The following is a 25,826-nucleotide window of genomic DNA, read 5'->3' as shown; positions in this document are numbered from 1 at the left end:
TTACAATGGTGTTAAACAACAATAACCACAAAACAACAAAAAGAAATAGAATTTTTAACAAGAGCATACACAAATAAATATCTAAAAAATGGATTTTTTTCGCAAAAAAAAAAAATGTTTTAAACTATACAGTGGCTCCCAGCAGCCTTATCTTGACCTACATTACTGATGGATAGAGGGTCACAAGGTCTTTTCCAGGCAAATCTACACGATCTAACAGGAGTAGGCCGAAAAATCTACGAGAATACTTTCAGTCTTCTCAGGAAACAGCAGTAGGTCTTCCAAGAGAAGAGCAGAAAGTCTTTTCACAGAAGAGCAGAAGGCATTTTCAGAGAAGAGCAGACGGTTCTCCCAGCAGCCTTATCTTGACCTACATTTCTGATGGATAGAGGGTCACAAGGTCTTTTCTAGGCAGATCTACACAAACAACTAGGAGTAGGCCGAAAGATCTACGAGAATATCTTCAGTCTTCTCAGGAAACAGCAGTAGGTCTTCCAAGAGAAAGTCTTTTCAGAGAAGAGCAGAAGGCATTTTCAGAGAAAAGCAGAAGGTCTTCTCAGAGAAGAGCAGAAGGTCTTCTCAGAGAAGAGCAGAAGGTCTTCGCATAGAAGAGCAGAAGGTCTTCTCAGAGAAGAGCAGAAGGTCTTCTCAGAGAAGAGCAGAAGGCCTTCTCAGAGAAGAGCAGAAGGTCTTCTCAGAGAAGAGCAGAAGGTCTTCTCAGAGAAGAGCAGAAGGTCTTCTCAGAGAAGAGCAGAAGGTCTTCTCAGAGAAGAGCAGAAGGTCTTCTCAGAGAAGAGCAGAAGGTCTTCTCAGAGAAGAGCAGAAGGTCTTCTCAGAGAAGAGCAGAAGGTCTTCTCAGAGAAGAGCAGAAGGTCTTCTCAGAGAAGAGCAGAAGGTCTTCTCAGAGAAGAGCAGAAGGTCTTCGCATAGAAGAGCAGAAGGTCTTCGCATAGAGGAGCAGAAGGTCTTCTCATAGAAGAGCAGAAGGTCTTCTCATAGAAGAGCAGAAGGTCTTCTCATAGAAGACAGGAAGATTTTCTTATAGAACACCAGAAGGTCTTCTCACAGAACACCAGAAGGTCTTCTCACAGAACTCCAGAAGGTCTTCTCAGACAACACCCAAAGGGCGTCTCTTAGAAGACGAGAAGGTCTTCGCATAAAAGACTAGATGGTCATCTCATAGAAGTCGAGAAGGTCTTCTCATAGGAGACGAGAAGGTCTTCTCATAGAAGACGAGAAGTTCTTCGCATAGAACACGATAAGGTTTTCTCATAGAAGACGAGTTTACTAGTTTTCAGATTTCAGAGCATACTTTCAGGCGGTAACTATTTAAGCCTTACTAACTCTTTAACCCACAAAAAATTTTAACCCTTATACAACCCTTCAAAAAAATATATATATATTAAAAAAATTATTCTTTGATAATGGAATGTTTAAATAAAGACTGCAAAATTACAAGTCTAAAAGAACGCTTGTTGACTTGTTGGTTGTGCGAGAAGCATGAACATTTGAAATGCTTAGGTTTTAATGGTAAGCATTTTGATATCATAACTGATCGCAAATATGGGCTTCGCTGGTCATGTGACAATTGTAGGTCCCTTGAAGTAGATTTTTATCGTCTATTCAAGGAATCTAAAATTGAATTAGCTGCCATGAAGAAAGAGTTTAGTGTCGTTACTTCCAAACTTGAAAATTTTGAAAAAATGTTTATAAAATTTGAATACGCAGATGGTTCACCGAAACGTAAAAAATTCTCAGCTATTGCTTCCGGTGTTAATTTAATTTAATATCCCTAAACACACCAGTTGTGGCTCCGCCACGCAATGCTGCTGAGTCTTTACCGTCGGAAAGCCATTTGGCGCCACCGGCGCTGTGTTCACCCTTGCCAATCGTTTCAAGTCAAGTTTCAAGTCTTAATGAATTCTCAACGATTGAAACTCCATCTTCTGAATCCGTACCCATAATGCCCTTAGGTCCTCTAAGTCCGACTGTACCATCAATAGTTGTTAATCCTATTTCAAATGTTGATGCTTCAGCTCCTAATTCATCCGCAAAAACTGTAATTGGTCCTTGTCAATCTGGGAGTAGTAATGAACTAGTTGTAGTTGCTCCCAGGAAAAGTATTTTTATATCTAGATTACATTCCAATACAACTATAAATAACATATCTAATTACTTAAAATCTAAAGTGCAAAACCTGGGTGATAATGACTGTAGAATTATTAAATTTAATTCGTCATTACCACGAGATATATCATCGTTCAAAATAATCGTGCCTCATGATATGTTTGATACATTGTTAAATAGATCTTTTTGGCCAGATGGTGTTCTTGTAAAGGAATTTGTGTTTAGAGAGAGAACTAATGCTAATAAACCTGTCAAGATCACTTCAAGTGTGCCGGCCTCAAAAAACTAATCAATTCTCTATCTATTCTTTACCAAAATGTAAGGGGCCTTAATTCTAAACTGAAAAACATTTATTTAAAATCCTTTTGCTGTGATTTCAAAATTCTCGTTTTCACGGAAACTTGGCTTAAACCAGGCATACGTGACACTGAGATTTTGTCTGATCAGTACCAAATTTACCGGAAAGACAGATTGAATAAAGTTGGTGGAGGAGTATTCATTGCCGTCCACAATTCTATTGCCTCGGAGCGCATTTTGCTTACAGAATGTCCTAATATAGAATTTGTTTGTGTTAAGCTAAATTATTTAAATAATACGTTTATTCTTACGTGCTCTTATATTGCTCCAAATTCAAATGTAGATATTTATCTTAAACATTCAGACCTAATAAAAGAAGTTTCAACGTGTCGGCCTTTAAATTCAGAATTGATTTGCTTCGGTGATTTTAATTTGCCCAGTTTAACTTGGGTCCCAGGTGATAACAATGTTGATTATGTACCCATTTCATCCTCAGAATTATCCTCTGATATGTTACAGTTCTGGGAAAACATTTCTGATCAATGTCTGTATCAAATAAATAACATTTATAATGCGAGAGGTAAACTCTTGGACTTAGTGTTTTCATCGACTACAAACTCTTCCGTATGTAGAATTTCTCCTTTCTCCGAGCCTGAAGACTTGTATCACCCTACTCTATCGATAAACCTTGAACTAAAAAATATTCCTATGATTAAGACATTATCGTCTTCTAAAACACGAAAGTTTAACTTTAGTAAGACAAATGTGGATCAGCTACGTACTACATTATCCAATATTAATTGGGTCTGTGAAGGTAACATTGATTCTCGAGTCTCGTGTTTCTATAATAAACTTAATGATGCATTTAAAGTCTCAGTTCCTGTCCAAATCTTGTGCTCAGATATGGGCCCACCTTGGTTTACCCCACATCTGAGACGGTTGCGAAATGTAAAAAGTAGACTATTTAAAAAATTTAAAAAATGCTGTACAACGATAAACTTTAATAATTACACTATAGCCAGAAATATCTACAACATTCAAAATACTAAATGTTATTCTAATTATCTAATAAGAGTGAGAGTTAACTTAAACCGAAATCCAAAATATTTTTACAAATTCGTGAATTCAAAGAGAAAAGTCCGGGAATATCCTAGAAACATGAAGCTCGGGAGTAAAGAATCATGTGACCCTAAAGAAATCGCAAATATGTTTGCAGAATTCTTTCAGAATACCTACTCTAAATTTACCTCAAATTTTACTACTTACCCTTATAATGTTACTAAGCTAAATCAGTTCCCTCGTATCACATTCACGGAGACTGACGTATTAAACGGTTTATTATCATTGAAATATTCTAACTCACCAGGTCCTGATGGTGTACCAACATCTATTTTAATCTCATGTGCTCATGAACTTTATAGACCACTAACGACAATTTTTAATGACTCATTGACATTAGGTTACTTTCCTCCATTTTGGCGTTCTAGTTATATTATTCCTTTACATAAATCCAATAGTAGATGTGTTATTGAAAATTATAGAGGCATAGCAAAACTAAGTGCTATTCCCAAACTTTTTGAGCTTTTGGTCACACGTAGAATAACTCATTTTGTCTCACCTGTAATATCACCTCAACAACATGGTTTTGTTAGAGCTAGATCTACTTTGACGAATTTATTAGAACTTACCTGTCAAGTGCACAATGGTTTTTCAAACAAGTGTCAAACTGATGTTATTTATACAGATTTCAGTAAAGCATTTGATACCGTTGCACATGAATTATTAATTTATAAACTTGATTCCATGGGGTTTCCTACAATACTCTTATCATGGATATCGACATATTTACAGAAACGTACCCAAAAAGTATCATTTAAAGATATTCTTTCTAATAATATAAATGTAAACTCAGGAGTTCCTCAAGGTAGTCATTTAGGTCCACTACTTTTCGTACTTTACTTAAATGACCTTCCATCTGTTATTCGTCGCTCTAAAATTTTGATGTTTGCTGATGATGTTAAATTATATTCAAATCTCGAGTCTTATAACCAATTAAATAATCTTCAATGCGATTTAAATTGTCTTGTGAATTGGTGTAGTGAAAATGGGATGTCATTAAATTTAAAAAAGTGTAAAAAGCTATCTTTCTATAGATCCCAGCCTGTTAAAAGTGACTATTTTATTGGCTCATATAAATTGGATAATGTAGACTCCTTTGTAGATCTGGGTGTAATTCTGGATAGAAAACTTAGCTTCAATTTACATATAGATTCTTGTGTTAATAAAGCCAAGTCGTTGCTTGGATTTATAAAACGTTGGTCTAAAGAATTTGATGATCCTTATGTTACTAAACGTTTATTCATTAGTCTTGTTCGACCAACTTTGGAGTATGGTTGTGTACTTTGGAGTCCCTTCTATAAATTATATTCTGACAAGATAGAATCTGTACAGATTCAATTTCTTCTGTTTGCTCTTAGAGGCTTAGGATGGAATTCGAATGAAGCTCTTCCACCTTATGAAAATCGCTTAAAACTTATAGATCTTCCGTCACTTCACAAAAGGCGTCAAATGCTAAGATGCATTTTCATAATAAAACTCTTGCGCGGGCAAATTCAATCTGAATTTCTCTTAAGCGAAATAAACTTTAATGTCCCTTCGCGTAGCACGCGAAACTACTTGCCTCTTAAATTGACAATAGCAAAATCTAATTACGAACTATGTAATCCTCTGCGGTCTTTATGTGATGAATATAACAAACTATACAATATAATGTCTTTATCTGAACCCTTGCATGTTATAAAAAAATCTATCTTGTGTTCTTAAAATGTAGAAACAGTTGCCAGAAATAATTGATTGGATTTTAGTTTTGTTGTAGTCTATATGTCTGTATTGTGTATATTAATGTACTTTATTGTTTAGCCGGCTGATAATTACTGTAGCCGGTTTCCCCTAGCCTACTAACCCCCTATATTTCGGACTATAGGGTGTACGCGCTCCCTTCGTTATGGGGAGGTGGCCCCCTCGGTCGGCAGGGGCGGGAAAGTGTGGCGATGGGAACGATCGATCCAAAAAAAAAAAAAAAAAAAAAAGATCGCCTCATAGAAGACGAGATGGTCTCCTCATAGGAGTCGAGAAGGTCTTCGTCCAGATTCTTCTGCTGCTCTCCGAGAAGATGTTCTACTTTTCTTGGATAAGACCTTCTGTCCTTTCGGAGAATACACACTACTCTTCTTCGAGAAGATCTTTATGTGTTCTACTACAAGACCCAGGACACCTTCTTCTTCTCCATAAAGACATTTTTCTGTTCTTCGAGAAGAAACTGTGGTCTTGTCCGAGAAGTCTTTCTGCTCTATTTCCATGAATGTTCTCTGTGAAACACTGTTCGTGCTCATTGCATTTTATATACATTTGCAGCGTATGCTTGTCTGTTTGCCTCCTCATCGCTTCCGCCACCATCATCGTCGTCATAACATGCCTCTGCCTCCCATTTGAAATCAGTGCAGTTGCATGACCTAAAATTGATATGAATGTGCAGCAGTGTTTACACTGAATGTGTTGAGCGTAGTGCACTTATCGTTTTATTTCTGTTTCATCCAATTTTTTTTCTTTGACGAGCTATGTGCCCCAGTGCAATGAGGCTCTTCAGTTGTTGTTGCTGCTGCTGCTGCCGCCTTTCGTTACACTTGCACTATGGCTTGGGTACTGTTTAATCTCTTATTTCTGCTCGAGACACTTGTTGATTGTAGAGCGTTGTAGCACTTTATTGTTGTTGCTTTGCTTGCAACTTTCTGAGTGGAGCAGGCCTCGATATCTTTGGGAAAATAAATTAAATAAAGAGAAGAAATTGGAAAATAAAGTTCGTTTCTTAATGACAAGGGAGGGGATGGTGGATAACTGGCAATTTTAAGTGGCGATAATAATATTGTTGTTAAATGATGTAATATTTATTAATAGTTTAATTTGTTTTTAATTTTATTAGGATGGTTGATTTTCATTGCAAATTGAAATGAAAAGTAGAAAGAAATGGATAAAAAATGCAAGACGAGATTTTTCCCGGAAAAGTACTTTTAGTTGTCAATAGTTTAACTTTTAAAAGAGGAACAGAGGAAATTTATTGGCGGCCCTTTAAAAATATATTCAGTAGCCATTTAAAAAGTATTGAAAAAATATTCTTTGCAATTTTGTCGACCTTTAAAAAATATTCTTTAAAATACCCATGTCTAGGTGACAGTTTAAAAATATTTAGTAAAAAATGTCCTGCCTTCCCTTGAAACAAATCCACATCATTGAAAAATATGTTCTTAAAAAATCCACAAGAGACATCTACCCTTAAGAAAAAAGTTAATCTTTTGAAATTCCACGTCTATGTGGCCCATGAAAAAATCTTAAAGTCTAGATGGCGTTTGAAATAATGTTCTTTAATAAACACATGACTAGATAGGCCTTAAAAATATTCTTGAAAACATCTGTGTTTATATAAATAGAAGTCAAGGTTTCCATTGGAAAAAGTATTTTTTAAAAAGTCCAAGTTTAAGTGACCCTTGAAAAAAAATATTTTTTTTTTGAGATTCACATATAGGGCCATATTTACATCTGGAAAATTATTGTTTTAAATATCCATGTTTAGTTTTTCACTTGAAAAAAATATAATATTCTTTAAGGAATAAAAGTCTAGCAAAAATTTTATTTGAAATTCTCACCTTTAGGAGGAGCTTGAGAAATATTTTTTTTGGAAAATCAACACATCTAGAAAAAATATTTTTCAAAAAATATTCCCCTAGATAGTCCTTGAAAAATATTTTTGAAAAATACCATGGTCTTTAAAAAACTATTCACACAAAAAAGCAACGTGTAGGTGGCGCTGGAAAAATCACTTAAAAATAGCGTTATTCATGAAATCCACATCAAGGTGGCTCTGATAAAAATATTTTTAATTTGGTGGTCCTGGAAAAATAATTTTTGAAAAATCCACATCTAGGGATCTTTAAAAAATATTTTTCTTTTGAAATCCACGTCGCTTTTGAAAAATATTCCAAAATCTTAAAAAACCCAAATCTAGGTGGCCATTGAAAATATATTTATTAAGAATTTCACATCTAGATGGCCATAGATAACACATTCTTTAGAAAAATCCACATTCATTTGGAAGAAGTATTTAAAACCAATATTGAAATGTTTATTTTCTTTTACAAAGCTTTAGGTGAAAAAAAAAAAATAAAATGCTTTTCAAGATTACCTTTAAAGAACATTCTTAAAAAATCCATGTCTAGGTGGTCTAAATATTCTATAAAATATCACGACAAAGTGTCCAAAATATTCTGTAAAAAAGTCCAGGTCTATTCTATAAGAAGTCCCCGTATAGGAGGCCAAAGCATTATCAAAAAATTCAGGTTTAAGTTGTTAAAATATTCTGTAAAAAATCCAGCCACCCAGAGCCAAAGAACTCTGTAAAAATCCAGGTCTAGGTGGCTAAACTACTCTGTAAAAACCCTCGTCTAACTGTTCAAAATATTTTGCAGGAAATCTATGTCCAGGTGGCTTAAGTATTCTTTAAAATTTCTAGTCTAGGTGGCCAAACAATTCTGTGACAATCTACGGCTAGGTGGTCGAAGCATTCTTTATAATATTTAGTCTAGATGGACAAAAAATTCAGTGACAAACCACGACTAGGTGTCCTAAATATTCTTTAAAATGTCAAGTCTAGATTACCTAAATATTCATTAAAATTTCAAGTCTAGATGACCTAAATATTCCTTAAAATTTCAAGTCTTGATGTCATAAATATTCTGTAAAAAAATTTACGTGTATGTGGCCAAAATAAAATTTTAAAAATGCCGGTCTAGTCTGCGAAAATATTCTCTATAAAATTCTCGTATTCCAACATATTCATTAAAAACCCCAGGTATAGGTGCTCAATTATTTTTTATAAAATCCATAAAAATATGTTTCTGTAAAAAAATCCAGGTCTAGACAGTCCAAACTATTCATTAAAACTCACAAGGTAAAAAATATCACATATAGGTGGCCAACATATTCTTTATAAAATCGACGTATAGGTGGCCAACATATTCATTGAAAACCCCAGGTATAGGTGCTCACATTATTTTTTAAAAAATCCACACAAAGATGTTTCTGTAAAAAAATCCACGTCTAGACAATCCAAAATATTCATTAAAACTCACAAGGTAAAAAAAAAAAATCACATATAGGTGGCCAACATATTCTTTATAAAATCGACGTATAGGTGGCCAACATATTCATTGAAAACCCCAGGTATAGGTGCTCAAAATATTTTATAAAAAATTCATACACAAGGTATAGATGGCCAGAAAATTGTTAAAAAAATCCAAGTATAGATGGCTAAAATATTTTTAAAAAAATTCACGCATAAGTGGCCAACATATTCTTTAAAAATCTTGAAAAAAATCCAGGTATAGGTGCCCCAAATATCCATTAAAAAACCATTGGCCTATAGATTCCTTAAAAAGTTAATTTCAGAGGCCCAAAACATTTTCTATAAATCAAGGTGTATTTGTCGTTTATAGATGACCAAAACATTCTTCATAGAATCAACGTATAGGTGGCCAAATATTATTTAACAAACTCGCCTCTTGGTGGTGGGTGGGCTAAAAACTCGCGGTAGGTGGGCTAAAAAATACAAAGATAGCCTAAAGATTCCTTACAAACCCACGTATAGCTGACCAAAAAAAATCTTTTAAATTACCACATGTAGATGGCGCTTCGGAAAACATTTTTAATTTTTTCTCCTTTCATAGAAATTGCCATTCCAATTCACTTTTCGGTTAAATCGCCAAAAATGATTTCCATGCTTTTCCTTTCGTCCTCTCGAAAATTGATGTATAGCACTTTTCTTTAAATTTATTTTCATTTATTTAGACGCCTTTCTGTTGAAAATGTCTTTCTCTCTCTCTTTTCCTTGGTTTCAATTTTAATTTATGACAATTTTTATGACTACTTTTATTCATTATTATTTATTAATCATTGTCTCCCATGTCTTCCTTTCTCTTTGCAGATATTTTTGCGCAACGACAGTCCGAAAGGCAATCTAAACGAACCCGACTGCCATCAACAACCATCAGTCCAGCCAGGCATTCATTCACTCACTCAGAGCTAACATCCACTTGAAAATAAAAAAAAACAGAACGCAAATAAATTGAAAAAAAATTAAGAAGAAGAAGAAAAAACATTTCAAAACGAATAACCAAACGACTTAGAACTGAAATTTATTCATCAACTTCAAGACTGCCGAAGTGAAAAATCAATTAAATCAATTAAAAATGTCTCGTCAATTGTTAAACTTATTGCTGGCATTTTGCAATATTCAAACGACTTGAGAAATTTCAATCATTGATACTTTCGAATTGCTTTAAAGGAAACCAGAAAAATAAATAACGAAAAAAGAAAAACAAACAAAAACGCCAAGAAGGCCCCTTCTGGTGACAAAAAGTGCCAATTCATCTTCACTTTTTGTTTTCGCCGCAAAGAAACCAAAATTTGTTTTTTTAATTTTTTCTGCAATCATATTTTCAGTTCCGGCAAAATTCTATTTCGAAAAAACCCAAAAGTCTGTCTTAAATGTCAATTAACTGAAAAAAAAAGTAAAATAACGAAAACAAAAACAATACAAAATTTGAAAATCACTATTTTTAACACAACTTTCGCGAAACGCAAAGTCACGATAAGCCCGGCTTTACAATGGATATGAGCATGGAACGTGATAGCTCCGCTCTGGGGAGTCTATTCCAGCAGATAATTAATGATATGAAGGTGAGTTTGACAAACACAAATTATATATAGAAACAATTAATCTTTTAGTGATATATTTAATAATGGCCTTTGGGAATGGGGTCTGATTACCCTCTGCATTACACACAGCATACATTGTGATGAACAAATATTCTTTACAAAATTCAAGTCTAAGTGGCCCTCATACTTCCGGGTGGCTATAATATATAGAATTCTTTAAAAAACGAAGTGTACAGATAGGAAATCCCTAGGCAGCCTTTAAAAAATTAAAAGCTGGTCAAAATGTTCTGTGAAAAATTGCCAAAAAAATATTCTTAGAAAAATTCATTTCTAGGTACCCCTTAAAAAATATTCTTTGGATAATACACATCTTGAATTTTTAAAGATGAAATAAATAAAACAAAACGTCTAGGTGGCGCTCCACAACTTAGTACCTCCTTGAAATATATTCTTAAGTCTAGGCGACCAAAATGTACTGTTAAAAATCCACGTATGGTTAGTAAAAATATTCGTTAAAAATTCTAGCTTTAGTTGGCTCGTATATTTTGTGAAGCATCCAATCAAAATATTGTGTAATGGTGGCCTTTGCAAAAAATCTTCAAAGAACGCCTATGTAGACATCCACGTCTTGGGAGACCTTGAATAAATATTCTCCAAAAATCTTCGTCTAGGTGGTTATCGTAGGGGGATATCCCTTGAAAAATATCCTTTTAAACATCCACCTCCAGATGGCCATTGAAAAATATTCTTTAAATAAATTATTTAAATTATTTTAATGATTTTAGTTTAGATGACCTTTGAAAAATATTATATAAATAAATATTGGATATTTATATTCCTAAAAAAAATTCTTATATAAAGTCACGTCTAGGTGGCCCTCAAACAAATATTCTTAGAGAAATCTACATCTAGGTGGCGTTTGAAAAGATATTCGTTTAGAAATCCACAACTAGGTGGTTTGAAAAAAGTCTACGTCTAGATAGCCCTGGGAAAAATATAATTTGAAAAAAGTCCACGTCTAGATTGCCCTAGAAAAAAATTTCTTTAAGAAAATCACGTTTGACAGGCCATTAAAAACAATTCTTTAAGAAATCCAAGTCTAGAAGATCCCTGAGAAGTTATTGTTAAAAAACTCTACGAAAAATATTCTTTAAATAAAATTCAAATCTAGGTGGCGCTCGAAGTTATTTTAATGATTTTAGTTTAGGTGACCTTTGAAAAATATTTTATAAATATCCAATGTCTAGTTGGTCCCTTGAAAAAATATTTATTCCTTAAAAAATTTCTTAGATAAAGCCACGTCTAGGTGGCCCTCTAACAAATATTCTTAGAGAAATTTACAGCAAGGTGGCGTATGGAAAAATATTCGTTTAGAAATCCACAAGTAGGTGGTATGAAAAAGGTCGGGGAAAAATATTATTTGAAAAATGTCCACGTCTAGATTGCCCTAGAAAAAAATTTTCTTTAAGAAAACCACGTTTGGCAGGCCATTAAAAACAATTCTTTAAGAAATCCAAGTCTAGAAGATCCCTGAGAAGTTATTATTTAAAAACTCCACATTTAATTATCCATTAAAAACAATTATTTGAAAATCCACGTCCAGTTGATCCCTAAGAAATTATTCTTTCAAAAATCCACGTCTAGGTGTCCTTGGGAAAAATTTCTTCCAAATCCACATCTAGGTGGCTCTTGAAAAAATATTCTTTGAACCACACGTGTAGGCGTATTCTTAAAGAAATCCACATCTAGGTGACTCCTGAAAAAATATTTGTAAATAGATCCACATATAGGTGGCTGTTGAAAAAATATTCTTTTAGAAATCCAAGGCAAGGTAGAGGTTGAAAAAATATTTTTTAAAAAAATCCACGTCCAGATGGCCTTGGAAAAATTTCTTTAAGGAAACCACAGTTGGCTGGCCTTTAAAATACTTATCAATAAACCCATGTTTAGGTGACCTTTTGAGAAATTTTTCTTTTACAAATGAAAGTCCATTTGCCACTTGAAAAAATATTCTGCAAAAAAAAAAAAAAAAAAATATATGAACAAAATATTCTTTGAAGACTCAAATGTAGGTGGCTCTTCAATAAATTTTCATAAAAAAATCCACGACTAAGTAACTCTTAGAAAAATATTTTTAAAGAAATCCACATCTAGATGGATCTTGAAAATATAATTTTTAGAGAAACTTACATCTAGGTGGCTTCTGGAAGTTAATATTATTAGAACATCCATGCCAAGGTGGCTGTTGAAAAATATTCCCTGAAAATCCACGTCTATATGGCTCTCTTAAGAAACCTACGTCTAGGTGTTCCTTGAAAAAAGTTTTCTTTGAGCAATCCACACTGGAAGTGCCTTTAAAAAATATTATTCAAAAAATCCATGTCTAGATGGCTCTTGAATAAAATTCTGTATGAAATCCACTTCTTGGTGGCCCCTGAGAAATCAGTATTTAAACCAATTGAAGCCCAAGTGCCTCTTGATGAAATACCCTGCAAACAAACACGTCCAAGTGGCTATTTTTGAAAAAATCATCTTTTTTTAAAAATATTATTTAATAAACGTATTGTTTAAAATCCAGGTCTAGATGGCGCTTAATTTTTTTTTTCAAAATCAAATCTAGTCCTTGAAGAATTTTTTTTTAAACTCCGGCCCAAAAAAATTGTTCTTTTGTTTTGTCTACCACAACTGAGATTCTATACCAGCGAAAACACAACACTCCAGTTTTGTGAGACATCTTCAGAATGAATGAAAACCACTGAGAATAATTGCTTTACCACAACAATTTAACCTCTCAAATATCAGATTACAACATTGTTCTTGACATACTAGCAGCTTAAGTTCTTATGGGCTAAGATTTTTTTTGCAAAACATTTTTTGTGTACTTTTCTTTAGAATTTTTGTTACCCTACTCTTGGCTAAAAATACTAAACGTTCAAAGGTGTAGAATACTAAATATATATATTTTTAAATATTTTTTGGCCTCAGGTTCTCTTGAAATTTGCAAAATGAAATTGGATACTTTTTTTGGTTGTCATTTAAATTGTGTAAAAAGTAGCATTCTCAAGCTGCTGCCTGCCGTCAAAATTCTCAAGAGGATAGATGAAAATATTTCAAAAATGAACATAGGCATAAGGATGCAGACTCTATTTGAGATGTGTTGTAGAAACAGGTGTTTCTGCTTGTCTTTCATTTGACAATTCAAGAGACATGATTTCGATTTGAAAATATATCTCTCTTTCTCTTTTTTTTCTGTAATCCAAGTCAAGTATGAAATTATTGTTTGTATTTCTTCATAACTGCTTTTGAATGAGTGTGGAGCAATGAAATTTATTTCAAATCCAGTTACAAATCTCAAATTACATGCCTTCACTTTACTTTACCTACTCTTCCAACGCCTCGCAATGTATAGTTTCAATACCATTGCTGTAGATTAGTTTTCATAAAAATCAGTTGGATTTTTCTTCACGCTCTCCCATCTCCCTCCCTCTCGTCTACACACACACACACATGTATTCTTTATGAATTGATTTACTAAGATTTCAATCCACTTCTTTTTTGTTTTGTTTTGTTTGGATTCTCAAACTCTACTTAGATTTTGAAGTGCGGGTGGTGTTGCCAGCCAAATAGAGGTTTCGGTTCGTTTAGCCCCAGCAGCGGCATAGCTGGTGCTGTTGTTGGTGCTTTGGCTAGGCTCCGATGATTGACGTTGGCGACCGTATCTGAGATAAATGTCATTGACTTTTATTTGGAATTGTAATTGAATAGAGTGTAACTGACAGACAGACGGTGTGCCACTATTGTCAGATCGTTTGTTTGTTTGTTTGTTTGTTTGTTGATTTGTTTGCACAATGTCCATATGGTTGTATGAAGAGATTGTATATCTCTCTGTGATTTTGTGTGTGTGGGTGTTTTTATTTTTATATCTCAATCATTGCCTTGAGGGACAATTAAATCGAACATAAAATCCCATAATGTGACGGAGCATAACTGAGGAATCGTTAGTGATAATAGGTAAAGGGAAGTAAAAATGGGACTGAATAGAAGTTTTCGTATGGAAATCTCTACTCAGACGAGCTGAATAAAATGTCCCGTATGGAAAATAATATTCAGATGGTTTCCAATGGGAAACTCTCCCCTGGAGAATTTTTAGAAGCATTCCCATGGGAAAAATACACAAATAGGTGGGCCTTGAATTTTTTTAAGGAATCCACGTTTTCAAAAATAGTATTAAAAAATCTACGAATTGGTAGCCCTTGAATAAATATTCTTATCATACGTCTAGGTGGTCCTTGAAAAGAAATATTTTTTAGGAAATCGACGTCTAGGTTGGCCTTAAATAAATATACCTCGAAAAAAATTCCACGTCTAGGTGGCCATAGAATTATAGCCTTCAAAAATCTACGTCGTTGTGGCCATTAAAAAATATGCTTCATAAAATTCTCATCTAGGCGGCCCTTGAAAAAAGACATGCTTTAAAAATACCATATCTAGGTCGCCTCTGAAAATATAGTTTTCAAAGAATCCACGTCAAGGTGGCCATAGAAAAATAGTCTTCAAAAATCTACGTCGTTGTGGCCATTAAAAAAATATGCTTTATAAAATTCTCATCTAGGCGGCCCTTAAAAAAAAAACATTCTTTAAAAATACCATATCTAAGTCGCCTCTGAAAATATAGTTTTCAAAGAATCCATGCCTAGGTGGTCCTTGAAAAATAATCTTCAAAAAATTTTGGTGGTATTGAAAAAAATAGTTTTTAAAAAAGGTGGCCCTTGAAGAAATATTTCTTAAAAAATTGCAAGTCTAGGTGTCCATTGGAAAAACTATTCCTGAAATGAACCACATCCAGGTGGCGCTTGAAAAAAAGTCTTGAAATAATTTCCATCAGGCGGCGCTTGAAAAGGACATTCTTGAAGAATCTCACGTCTATGAGACCTATGAAAAAATATTATCTGTGGAATCAACTTCTAGGTGGCACTTGAAGAAATATTCATTTTCACGTCTAGATGGCTACTTAACAAAATATTCCTGAAACAAACAACATCTAGGTGGACCTCGGAAAAATGGTCTCCAAAGAATCTACTTTAGGTGACCATTGAAAAAGTAGTCTTCAAAAAATCTACGGCTTGGTGGTCTTGCCACAATATTCTTTACAACTTTAAACGTCTAGGTGGTGCTTGAAGAAATGTTCCTCAATAAAACTCAACGTCTAGGTGACCATTGAAAAAAAAAAAAAACAAATATTTTTGAAATGAGCTAAATCTAACCATTGAAAAAATATTCCTGATCTATATTCCACATCTAGGAGGTGCTTGAAAAATAGTCTTCAAATAATTTACTACCAGGCGGCGCTTGAAAAGACATTTGTTTAAATATCTGACGTCTAGGTGGCCCCTGAAAAATATTCTTTTTGGAATCCACGTCTAGCTGGCCATTAAAAAAAAATATTCTTGAAATGAACCACATGTAGGAGGCCCTTGAACATGCAGTCTCCAAAGATTTCACGTCTAGTTGGGCATTGAAAAAATATTATTCAAAAAATCTGGTGGCTTTGGAAAAATATTATTTTCACATTAAACTTGAAAAAAATAGCCTTCAAATAATTTACGTCTGATAGTAAATAAACATTTAGGTGTCTCCAAAACAAAAATATTTTTAAATAAAATCCTCGTCTAGATGGCACTTCAAATCATATTCTGAAAGAAATCCGCAGAAAGATGGCTCTTAAAACAGTCGTTCTTTAAGACGTCTATATAGCTCCTAAAAATATTCTTTTAAAAAGCTTTTGGAAGAAATCCATGCCTAGGTGGCTCTATATTCTATAAGAAATTCACGTCTAGGTGGATCTATATTCACGTCTAGGTGGTCCTTGAAGAAGTATCCTTCAAATAATTTACGACTAATAGCAAATCAACATCTAGGTGTCTCCTAAAAAAATATTTTTTAAAGAAAATCCACGTCTAGATGGCACTTCAAATGATATTCTGAAAGAAATCCGCAGCAAGATGGCTCTTAAAACAGTCACTCTTTAAGTCATTTATGTAGCACCAAAAAAATACTTTTTGATGGCTTTTGGAAGAAATGTGTAAGAAATCCATGCCTAGGTGGTTCTATTTTCACGTCTATGTGGCTCTATATTCTATAAGAAATTCAGGTATAGGTGGTTCTATATTCATGTCTAGGTGGATCTATATTCACGTCTAGGTGGTTATATATTCTTTAAAAGAAATCACGTATAGGTGGCTCTATATTCATGTCTGGGTGACTCTATATTCTTAAAGAAATTCACCTCTATGTGGCTCTATATTATTTAAGAAATACACGTCTAGATGGCTATATATTCTTCAAGAAATGCACGTCTAGATGGCTATATATTCGTCAAGAAATTCACGTTTAGGCGGCTCTATATAGTTAAGGAAATTCACGTCTAGATGGCTATATATTCTTCAAGAAATTTACGTGGCTCTTTATCCTTTAAGAAATCCGCGTCTAGGTGGCTCTATACTCATATCTAGGTGGCTCTACATTATTTAAGAAATTCAGGTGTAGGTGGCTTTATATTCTTCAAGAAATTTACGTCTAAGTGGCTTTTATTCTTTAGGAAATCCATGTCTAGGTGGCCCTTTATTCTTTAGGAAATCCACGTCTAGGTGGCCCTTTATTCTTTAAGAAATTCACGTCTAGATGGCTCTATATAAAATAATATTCTTTACAAAGTCCGCGTGTACATGACCATTAGTTTTTTAATTATCTTAATTTTGTTGCACTTCGAGAAAAGTATCCTTTAAAAAATTCAACGTCTTTGAAAAATCAACACTTGAACGTTGAGATGAACCTTGAAAAATATTCTTTAAAAATCCACGTCTAGGTGGCTCTGGAAACGTATTCTTTGTAAGTCCAACTCTAGAGGGCTCTTGAAGGAATATTCCTTAGTAAAAGCTACAACCCTTGAAAAATATTCTTCAACAAATTCACATTTAGGTGACCTTCAAAACCACTTGCTATAAAAAATAAACGTTTTGTTGTTTCTTGAAAAAAAAGTATTCGTTAGATGAAACATTCTATATTCACATGTAGAGGCCTCTTGAGAAATCAGTTGTCTTTAAATTTCTCCTTTGAGCAATTATTCCACTCTAAAACACCACATCCAAGGGGCCTTTGGAAAATTATTAAAAAAAACTAGTTGAAAAATATTTTTTTAAATCCTCATCTAGGATATTCAATTATGCTGGAATTCATAAAATTGCTAATGCTGTAGAGGTGGATTTTTCTTTGAAACACTTTTTGTTTCAATCTCACCTGTTCCACCGCTCACGTTGGAATTGTCCAGCCCTCGTATCACATACGGCCATGTGCGATGTAACCACTAGACATTTTAGATTGGACAAGGTCAACGGCTAAATGACACTCACGTTTTTTTTTTTATTTTTCAAAGCCATATTTGTTCATAATCTTAAGTGGTGGTGGCGGTGTGGTGGTTGTCATGTTGGGCAAAATGCACGCCGTAGCAGCTCAGCCACCAGCCGGCAAACCTGGCTTCGTGAGTGTGTCAAAAACAAAAAAACCTAAAATAAACAAATAAATAAATTTGTCCGACCAAAAATAGCCATTGATTTATTATTATCCAAATTGCCATAACAAAATTCCCTCTCCCGAATTCTCCCCCTTCTCAGTTTGGGGCTTAAAGGGGATTTGTAGTTTTTGTGTTCGTGGAAATGTGAATTGAAATCTGTTACTTGCCAGTTTTGTTGTTTGTTTATCCTACCATTTTTGTGAGAGTGGTAGAAGAACAAAAAAAAAAAAAAAAAAAAAAACTGTGGCGACATTTTGCGGCTGGATGGCCATGCTTTTGGCAGAGGCACTGGTGCGAACATCCCAGTGTGACCATCAATTCATTAATCTGATTTAAATTGATTGTCCCGATATATTTATCACAAGAGATTTATTTTGATTTGGTTAATGAAGGAGAGCTTGCAGAGCTTTGAGGTTGTTTGATGTACGAGAGGATATGTAAGATTAAGGAAATGATAGAGTGAAGATGAAACTGAGATTTTTTGAGAGATTGATGAGTCGAAAGAGATTTTTTGACACATTTTAAAAATCAAGTAATTGAGAAGTAGGTGGGGTAGAAAGAACTTTTGATGGACGTCACTACAGCTTCTCTATGGTCATTGAAGACCTGCTACAGCTTTTCTATGGCCCTTGAAGACCTGCTACAGCTTTTCTATGGCCCTTGAAGACCTGCTACAGCTTTTCTATGGCCCTTGAAGACCTGCTACAGCTTTTCTATGGCCATTGAATACCTGTAACAGCTCTTCTATGGCCCGAAGCCCTGTAACAGCTCTTCTATGGCCCGAAGACCTGCTACAGCTTTTCTATGGCCATTGAAGACCTGTAACAGCTCTTCTATGACACGAAGACCTGTTACAGCTCTTCAATGACACGAAGACCTGTTACAGCTCTTCTATGACCCGAGGACCTGTTACAGCTCTTCTATGACCCGAAGACCTGCTACAGCTCTTCTATGACCCGAAGACCTGTAACAGCTCTTCTATGGTCCGAAGACCTGTTACAGCTCTTCTATGACCGGAAGAACTGTAACAGCTCTTCTATGACCCGAAGACCTGTTACAGCTCTTCTATGACCCGAAGACCTGTTACAGCTCTTCTATGACCCGAAGACCTGTTACAGCTCTTCTATGACCCGAAGACCTGTTACAGCTCTTCTATGACCCGAGGACCAGTTACTGCTCTTTTACGGCCCAAAGACCTGTTACAGCTCTTCTATGGCCCAAAGACCTGTTACAGCTCTACTATGGCCAGAAGTCCTGTTGCAGCTCTTCTATGGCTAGAAGACCTGTTACAGCTCTTCTTAGCCTGAAGACCTGTTGCAGCTCTTCTTAGCCTGAAGACCTGTTGCAGCTCTTCTTAGCCTGAAGACCTGTTGCAGCTCTTCTTAGCCTGAAGACCTGTTGCAGCTCTTCTATGGCCGTTGAAGACCCGCTATAGCTCTTATATGGCCATTAAAGACCTGCTACTGCAATCTACTTAGTTTTTGTTTGAGGCGGATTTTTTTATTTATTTCCAAATATTTCCTCAATTTCTACTCCACTCTCCTATATGGTTATCATACTTGCAAACATTTCTCACAGCCTCTAAATTACTTTTTTATTTGTGATTTCTTTGAAGCAATTCCCAAATGGAGATCATTTCTCAGCTTGCCAGTATTTATTACGCAGTTTCAGTTTTATGCTGGCAAAATTTCTGGTTTCCCATTCTTGGACTTGGCGCGTACAACGGCTTGTGGAACGTTATGCGGTTCCCGGGCTAATTTGTTGCTGGTCAGCGCTGATAACGATGGTGAAGGGTGAAGATGACCACTACCATTCCTTCCATCGTGATTGGCGACGACCATAAAAATACACACACATGAATACACATGTATGTACATATGTATGCGTGTATGTGAGTCTTTGCCACAAGTATCTGGCATATCTTCTGATCTAATTAATTGTTTGCGCTGACATTTACGATTTGTTTGGCAACTGAGTTTCTTCAGATTGTTGTACGAATTTTGTTTTCTTGGAGAGGGGATTTTCGTGGAGTAGGGCAACGGGGAGGTTTGGAGAAGGGTTCCTTGTTTTGTTAGCCTTTTCATTGCCATGATAATAATTTATAATTTTTGTTTTCAGCTGCATGCCTCCCCCCCCCCCCCCCCCCTTTCCCCAGAGTAAATAAATTATTTTGTTATTAAACAGTTCCATTAAAGAAAGAAGGCAGTTGTGGGGTTTCACACACAATTAATAATAAAATAATTTATTGCAGAGAAGAGGGGGAGAGGGGAGAGAACGAAAGGAGTAATGATTTGTGACTACTTTATTCCAGGAGGCCAATTGAGATTTTTGCAAGTATAGAAGAGGGCCGACATGGATCAGAGACCTTCTTAAGGTATTTGGACCGCTATTCTGAAGTTTCCCCATGAAATTTTTTTTGTCCGGGTTGAATGAGAATTTTCCAAGTGACAGCCTCCATTTAGCTGAGCTGAATAAGACTTTTCCTATGGGAAGAAAAACCTGAATTTAGCCTGGATGAATAAGATTTTTCCTATGGGAAAAGCTTTATTCATGTGGCTAATTATAAAATCCCTATCCTGCCTGGATGAATAGGAGTTTTCCTATGGGAAACCCCTATTTTCAACCCTGGCGGAATTTGAAGTGTTCCTATGAAAAAAATCGTTTTCCCTCTCAAATTTAATCCGTTGACTTACTTTCGTCTGTCAGTCTTCATTATTGGCAATTTACCTAATGTGAGGTTATATCTAACCTACCTACCTTGTCACCAACAACAACCACATGTGTATATTTTCTGCTACTGCTGGTTTTGTTGTTTTTGGTTAGTTTTGTTTTTTTTTTTTCGTGTCGTCGTTAGATTTGTCCCACTTCCAAGCCAAAGAGGAAAATGATACTTATCGCAATGATGAAAATGAAACGAAGAAGAAAAACACACTTTTCAACATAAATTATCGACACCGAACTAAAAAAAGCTTCAAATAAATTGGGTGGTGGTGGTGGTGATGGTCTTGGTGTCTGTGTGTGTGGTATTTCTATTTCGAATGCTTCTCTAGGTTTGTCGTCCAATTCTTTACCTGGTAGGGAGAGGTAATGTTTTCGTTTGGTTCAATAGATTGTTTTCCGTCTCACCTTAAGATAAGCTGGGTAAAAATAATTTGTTTAAAATGTCAAAAAGACACTGTCGCCCTCCCCAAAAAAAAAAAGAAAAAAACCGGCAACTGCTACACCAACAGCAACCGAGTTGGCTACAAATGTCGACAGTATCTGATGAGGGCACAATGGTCAATACTCGACAATTGTTTCGATTTCAGGGCAACAATGTAATGGCCAATAAATGTTCACATAGGAAAATATGTTCTATACTCATCAGGTACCATACGTCAAAAAATCCTGTAAAATACGTCATAAACTAAAATTGACTGGATGTTAGTGCTACATCTTTGGGAGATTTAAGATATAATCTTTAAAAATAATTCCAATTTATATATGAAGTATTTCATACAGGTATAAAACATTGGCAAATATTTTGTTACCCATTCAAATTCGGAAATATTATTAAACGCATCCCATCCCTGGATGTAAGGTGGCACATTTCGCAGCGACTGACGTCGTATTTTCATTTTGAATGCAAACAATCTTTACAATCTGTGAAACGTTGTAAAATGTCAACAACAGTCGGTGGCAGTGTCAGACAGCCAGCCAGACAGACAGACGCGAATAGAAAACCCACTTGCAGTTGGCGGTGGCCACCGAGAGTCTCGGTGACGTCGATAAATGGTGATCGGTTCAATTTTAGAATGTCGTCGTCGTCGTTGTTGTTGGCAATTGTTTGTTGAAATCACGTACATAGTTGTGGCCAATAAAATAGCATCGATTTGGAGAATGAACAACTTCCATATAATATTGTCTGTAAAGAGATGACCTTTCACTGGCCTTATGAATATAGAAGACTCCTTATAGGTCGTCTCTGGAGAGAAGACTTTATACAGAGTTTTTTTTTTTTTTTTTTTTTTTTTTTGACAGAATACCTTTCACTGGTTCTCTATAGACAGAAAACTATCCAGGTCCTCTATAGATAGAAGACCTTCCAGGATCTTCTATAGACAGAATACCTACCACAAATCTTCTGGCACAGAACACCTTTTATATGGATAGGTTATCTACCTTCGGATAGGTTATCTACCTTTGGATAGGTTATCTACCGCATGTCTTCTACGGACAGAGATCCATCCAGGTCTCTTATAAATATAATCTTCTATACACAGGAGACCTTCAGCAGTTCTCCTCCGGACAGATTACTTTCCACAGATCCATTGTTTTTCTATGGACAGAAAATATTTCACAGGTTCTTTATAGACAGAAAACCATTCACGTCTTCTCTAGACATCAGACCTTTTATAGACAGAAGACCTGTTATAACACTTCAGTCGCTGTATTGCTGGAAGCCCTGTTCTGTTTGGGACCTGTAGAAGCTCTTCTAGCCATAGAAGAACTGTAGAAGTTTGTCTAGCCATATAAGAAGTGTAGAAGCTCTTCTAGCCATAAAGAGTTGTAGAAGCTCTTCTAGACATAGAAGAGCTTTAGAAGCCCTTCTAGCCATATAAGAGCTGTAGAATCTCTTCCACTCATAGACGAGCTGTAGAAGCTCTTCTAGTCATAGAAGAGCTGTAGAAAATCTTCTATACATAGAAGAGCTGTGGTAGCTTATCAGTTCCACTGTAGCCTTCGAAGTAAACGGTCGTACTTTTAGCTAAAGCGCATCGAACTTGAAACCGCAGTATTATTACCACAAGTTTATCGGTCCTTGATACAAATTTCCACATCTAAGAACGAATACCATATTTATTGTGAAAATGTCTTACCTACAAGTGTCAAATAATAATAATAATAATATATGCAGTCAATGTTCTACGAAAATCAAAACATTAAACTTTGTGCGCTGTTTTAACTGCAATAGGCAATTTCATTTTAGTCCGTGTTGTTCTCTCTCAGAGAGTTCTTATAAGAGCATGGGACAAACCAAAAAAATGGATTGGAAATGTCATGCATGTAACCCAAGAGTAAAATCTCCTACAAATGCATACATTTTCATCAATAATAGCGAAAATGAAACTGAAGAAAATGACATCCAGCAGCAAACACAATCTAAGCAACAGAGAGAAGCTGATGATGAGCAAGATAATGCAAGTAAAAGGTTTAAAAACGGTACAACATCTTTATCTCTGAACAACAACGATATGTCTACACAACTGACTGATATTCAAAACGTTTTGAAACAACTCTCATTAAATATGAGTACAATGAACTCAAAAATCTCGAATATTGAACAGCACATAGCAGACATCAACAAAAATGTAGCAACAATATCGAATGAAATATCCGAACTCCAAATGAGAGACAAAGAAAAAACCGAGCAAATAAATGAACTAAACGATAGAGTGAGTAAGCTAGAGCAAAGAGCCATCGATAAGAATATAGAAATCGGGAATGTGAGAGATGAGAGCCTGGATGCTGAGGTTGTGTTAAAAAAAATAAGTGAAAACACAGGTGTAGAAATAAACAAAACTGACATAGAAAGAGCAATAAAAATAACCAGAAAGAATAAAGTTATTATTGAATTTACTACTCTCGCCAAGAAAAGAGAGATAATGAGTAAAGTCAAGAATCACAGAGTGGAGGTTGAACAGTCAGATGGGTCGAAAGCTTTGCTATATGTGAATGATGAACTCACACAACACAACAAACGTCTTCTTTGGATGACAAAAACAAAAGCTAAAGAAAGCGGATGGAAGTTCATATGGGTGAAAAGCGGAAATATATATGCCCGAAGAAATGAAAACTCTCGCTTTGTAATTATAAATAACACGTCAGATTTGGAAATTATAACATCAACAAACTTACCTCAATCACAATTATAAACAATTTTCTTTTTTGTCGTATAAATATTGAATCACGTGTGCAAGATAGTGACTTAAAATAAGAGCATTACAATAATTGTTAAAAAGATAACTTTTTCTAACTATATCTAGTTACGAAACGAAAAACTTCAATAAATAATTTCCTAATAAATTAAAAACAGTTTTTAAATACAAAAATAAAAACATTTATAAAATATTTTGTAAAAACATTAATAAAATCTTTTGTGAAATGGATTATAACGAATTCATATTAAACGGCTTTAATGAAATAGCCAACAGCTATCTAAATTTTAAAATGTCTATCATTCATTTAAACATTCGATCAATGAGGAAAAATTTCTTGCCTCTAATTGCAAATATAAAAAACATAATAAATGAAATTAAAATAATAGTATTGTGCGAAACCAATATATCAAATGAAGAGAATCAATTCTATGTTATAAATGATTTCAATGCTGTATTTCTAAATCGAATTGGTAAAGGTGGTGGTATTGCTGTTTATATTAGAAAGAATTTAGTATATAAACAATTACAAATTGAATTAAAATCGGCTGAAATTACCAAATTGGAAATAAATATATCTGATACTACGAATGTCGTTCTTATACCAATATATCGCCCACCAAGCTCGAACTTAAAACTTTTCTTACAAGAAATAGATAATTTATTAAATAGCATAAACCGAAAAGACAATCTAATGTTAATAGGTGATATTAATATAAATATTATGAAGCCAAATACAATTGCAACGAACTATTTGAGCATTCTTTCTTGCTACGGTATGCATTGCATGATTAACAATGCAACCAGAGAAGATAAAAATAGTAAAACATGTATTGATCACTTCTTTCTCAGATGGAACAAAAATGCTATAAAATCTAATTCAGCGGTTATAAAGACGGGAATTTCGGATCATTATGCAATCTTTGGATGCATTGATGAAAATTCGTATACGACAAAAAAAGCCTATACCATTGAAACAAGTAGCAATAAAACAATAAACAATACTACTGTAAACTATCATGTTAACCGTACCAACTGGGAAGAGGTAATGAATAGTTCGAGCAATGTCAATGAGTTATTCAATAATATATACAATGTATTTGAAAATATATACAAAAAGTCAACAGAAAAATCCCAAAAGTTTAAAAAACGTAATGAATACCCGTGGCTTACAGACTACATATTAAAATGTTGTAAAATCAAGGATAATCTATACAAAAAATGGATACAAGATAAAAACAACATAATAAATGAGAGAATTTATAAGAACTTCAATAATAAATTAAATAAAACTATAATTAAAGCGAAAAATGAACATCTTCACCGTAAATTCATCGAAAATCGAAACAACATTAGAGGAACATGGCAGCTCATAAATAAAATCACTGGAAAAGAAACAGAAAATATAGATGACAATATTAAGAGACATTTCAAATGCGATACACTGAAAGAAATCAGTGAAAACTTCGCTACGAACTTTAATGAGAATGTACTAAAAATCGTTCATTCCTGCTCAATCGTAACCCTTAACACCCACGTAGAAAGTATAATACAAAATTCAATGTTTATGGAATATGCTACTGAGCAAGAAATTTATAACATTCTATTAACAATCAATACGAAAAAAAGTGCCGGGATAGATAAAATACGAGCAATAGACTTAAAAAATAATGCCAATACTCTCACTCCGATCATTACCGAACTTATAAACCGTAGCATTCATGAAGCATCAGTTCCAGATATAATGAAGCAGTCAGTTATAAGACCCATATATAAAAGTGGATGCAAAACTGACTACAATAATTATAGGCCCATATCGATTCTTCCAGTTATGGAAAAAGTCCTGGAAGAAATTGTGGCAAGAAGATTAAATGGATTTCTTGCAAAATTCAAAATTATATCAAAACAGCAATTTGGATTTCAAAAGGGTAGGAATATTAACCAACTATTGGGGTACTTCTCAAACTATATCAACCAATCCCTGAGCCAAAATGTCAACTGTTTAGCCTTGTTCATTGACTTTAGTAAAGCCTTCGATACTTTACCACACAAAAATCTCATAGATGTACTGGCAAAAAATGGCATACGAGGACATATATTAAAATGGTTCACAGATTATCTGGAGTGTAGATCTTTCAGCGTACGAT

General features: G+C 34.6%; 1 protein-coding gene across 1 annotated transcript in view; it reads left to right on the top strand.

Moving 5' to 3' along the window:
- LOC101889582 (mucin-5AC) overlaps positions 1–25,826 on the top strand; it is a 247,916-nt gene that overhangs the window by 56,835 nt on the left and 165,255 nt on the right. The window contains exon 3 of the mRNA XM_059125759.1: positions 9,458–10,212. Within this exon, the coding sequence (XP_058981742.1) occupies positions 10,141–10,212 (72 nt within the window). The 5' untranslated portion in view covers positions 9,458–10,140. The remainder of the gene's footprint in view (positions 1–9,457; positions 10,213–25,826) is intronic.

Source organism: Musca domestica, unplaced genomic scaffold (assembly GCF_030504385.1).
Source record: "Musca domestica strain aabys unplaced genomic scaffold, Musca_domestica.polishedcontigs.V.1.1 35, whole genome shotgun sequence".
NCBI classification, from domain to species: domain Eukaryota; kingdom Metazoa; phylum Arthropoda; class Insecta; order Diptera; family Muscidae; genus Musca; species Musca domestica.
Note: the sequence above shows the minus strand (reverse complement) of the source record. Positions and strands in the feature narration are given on the sequence as shown.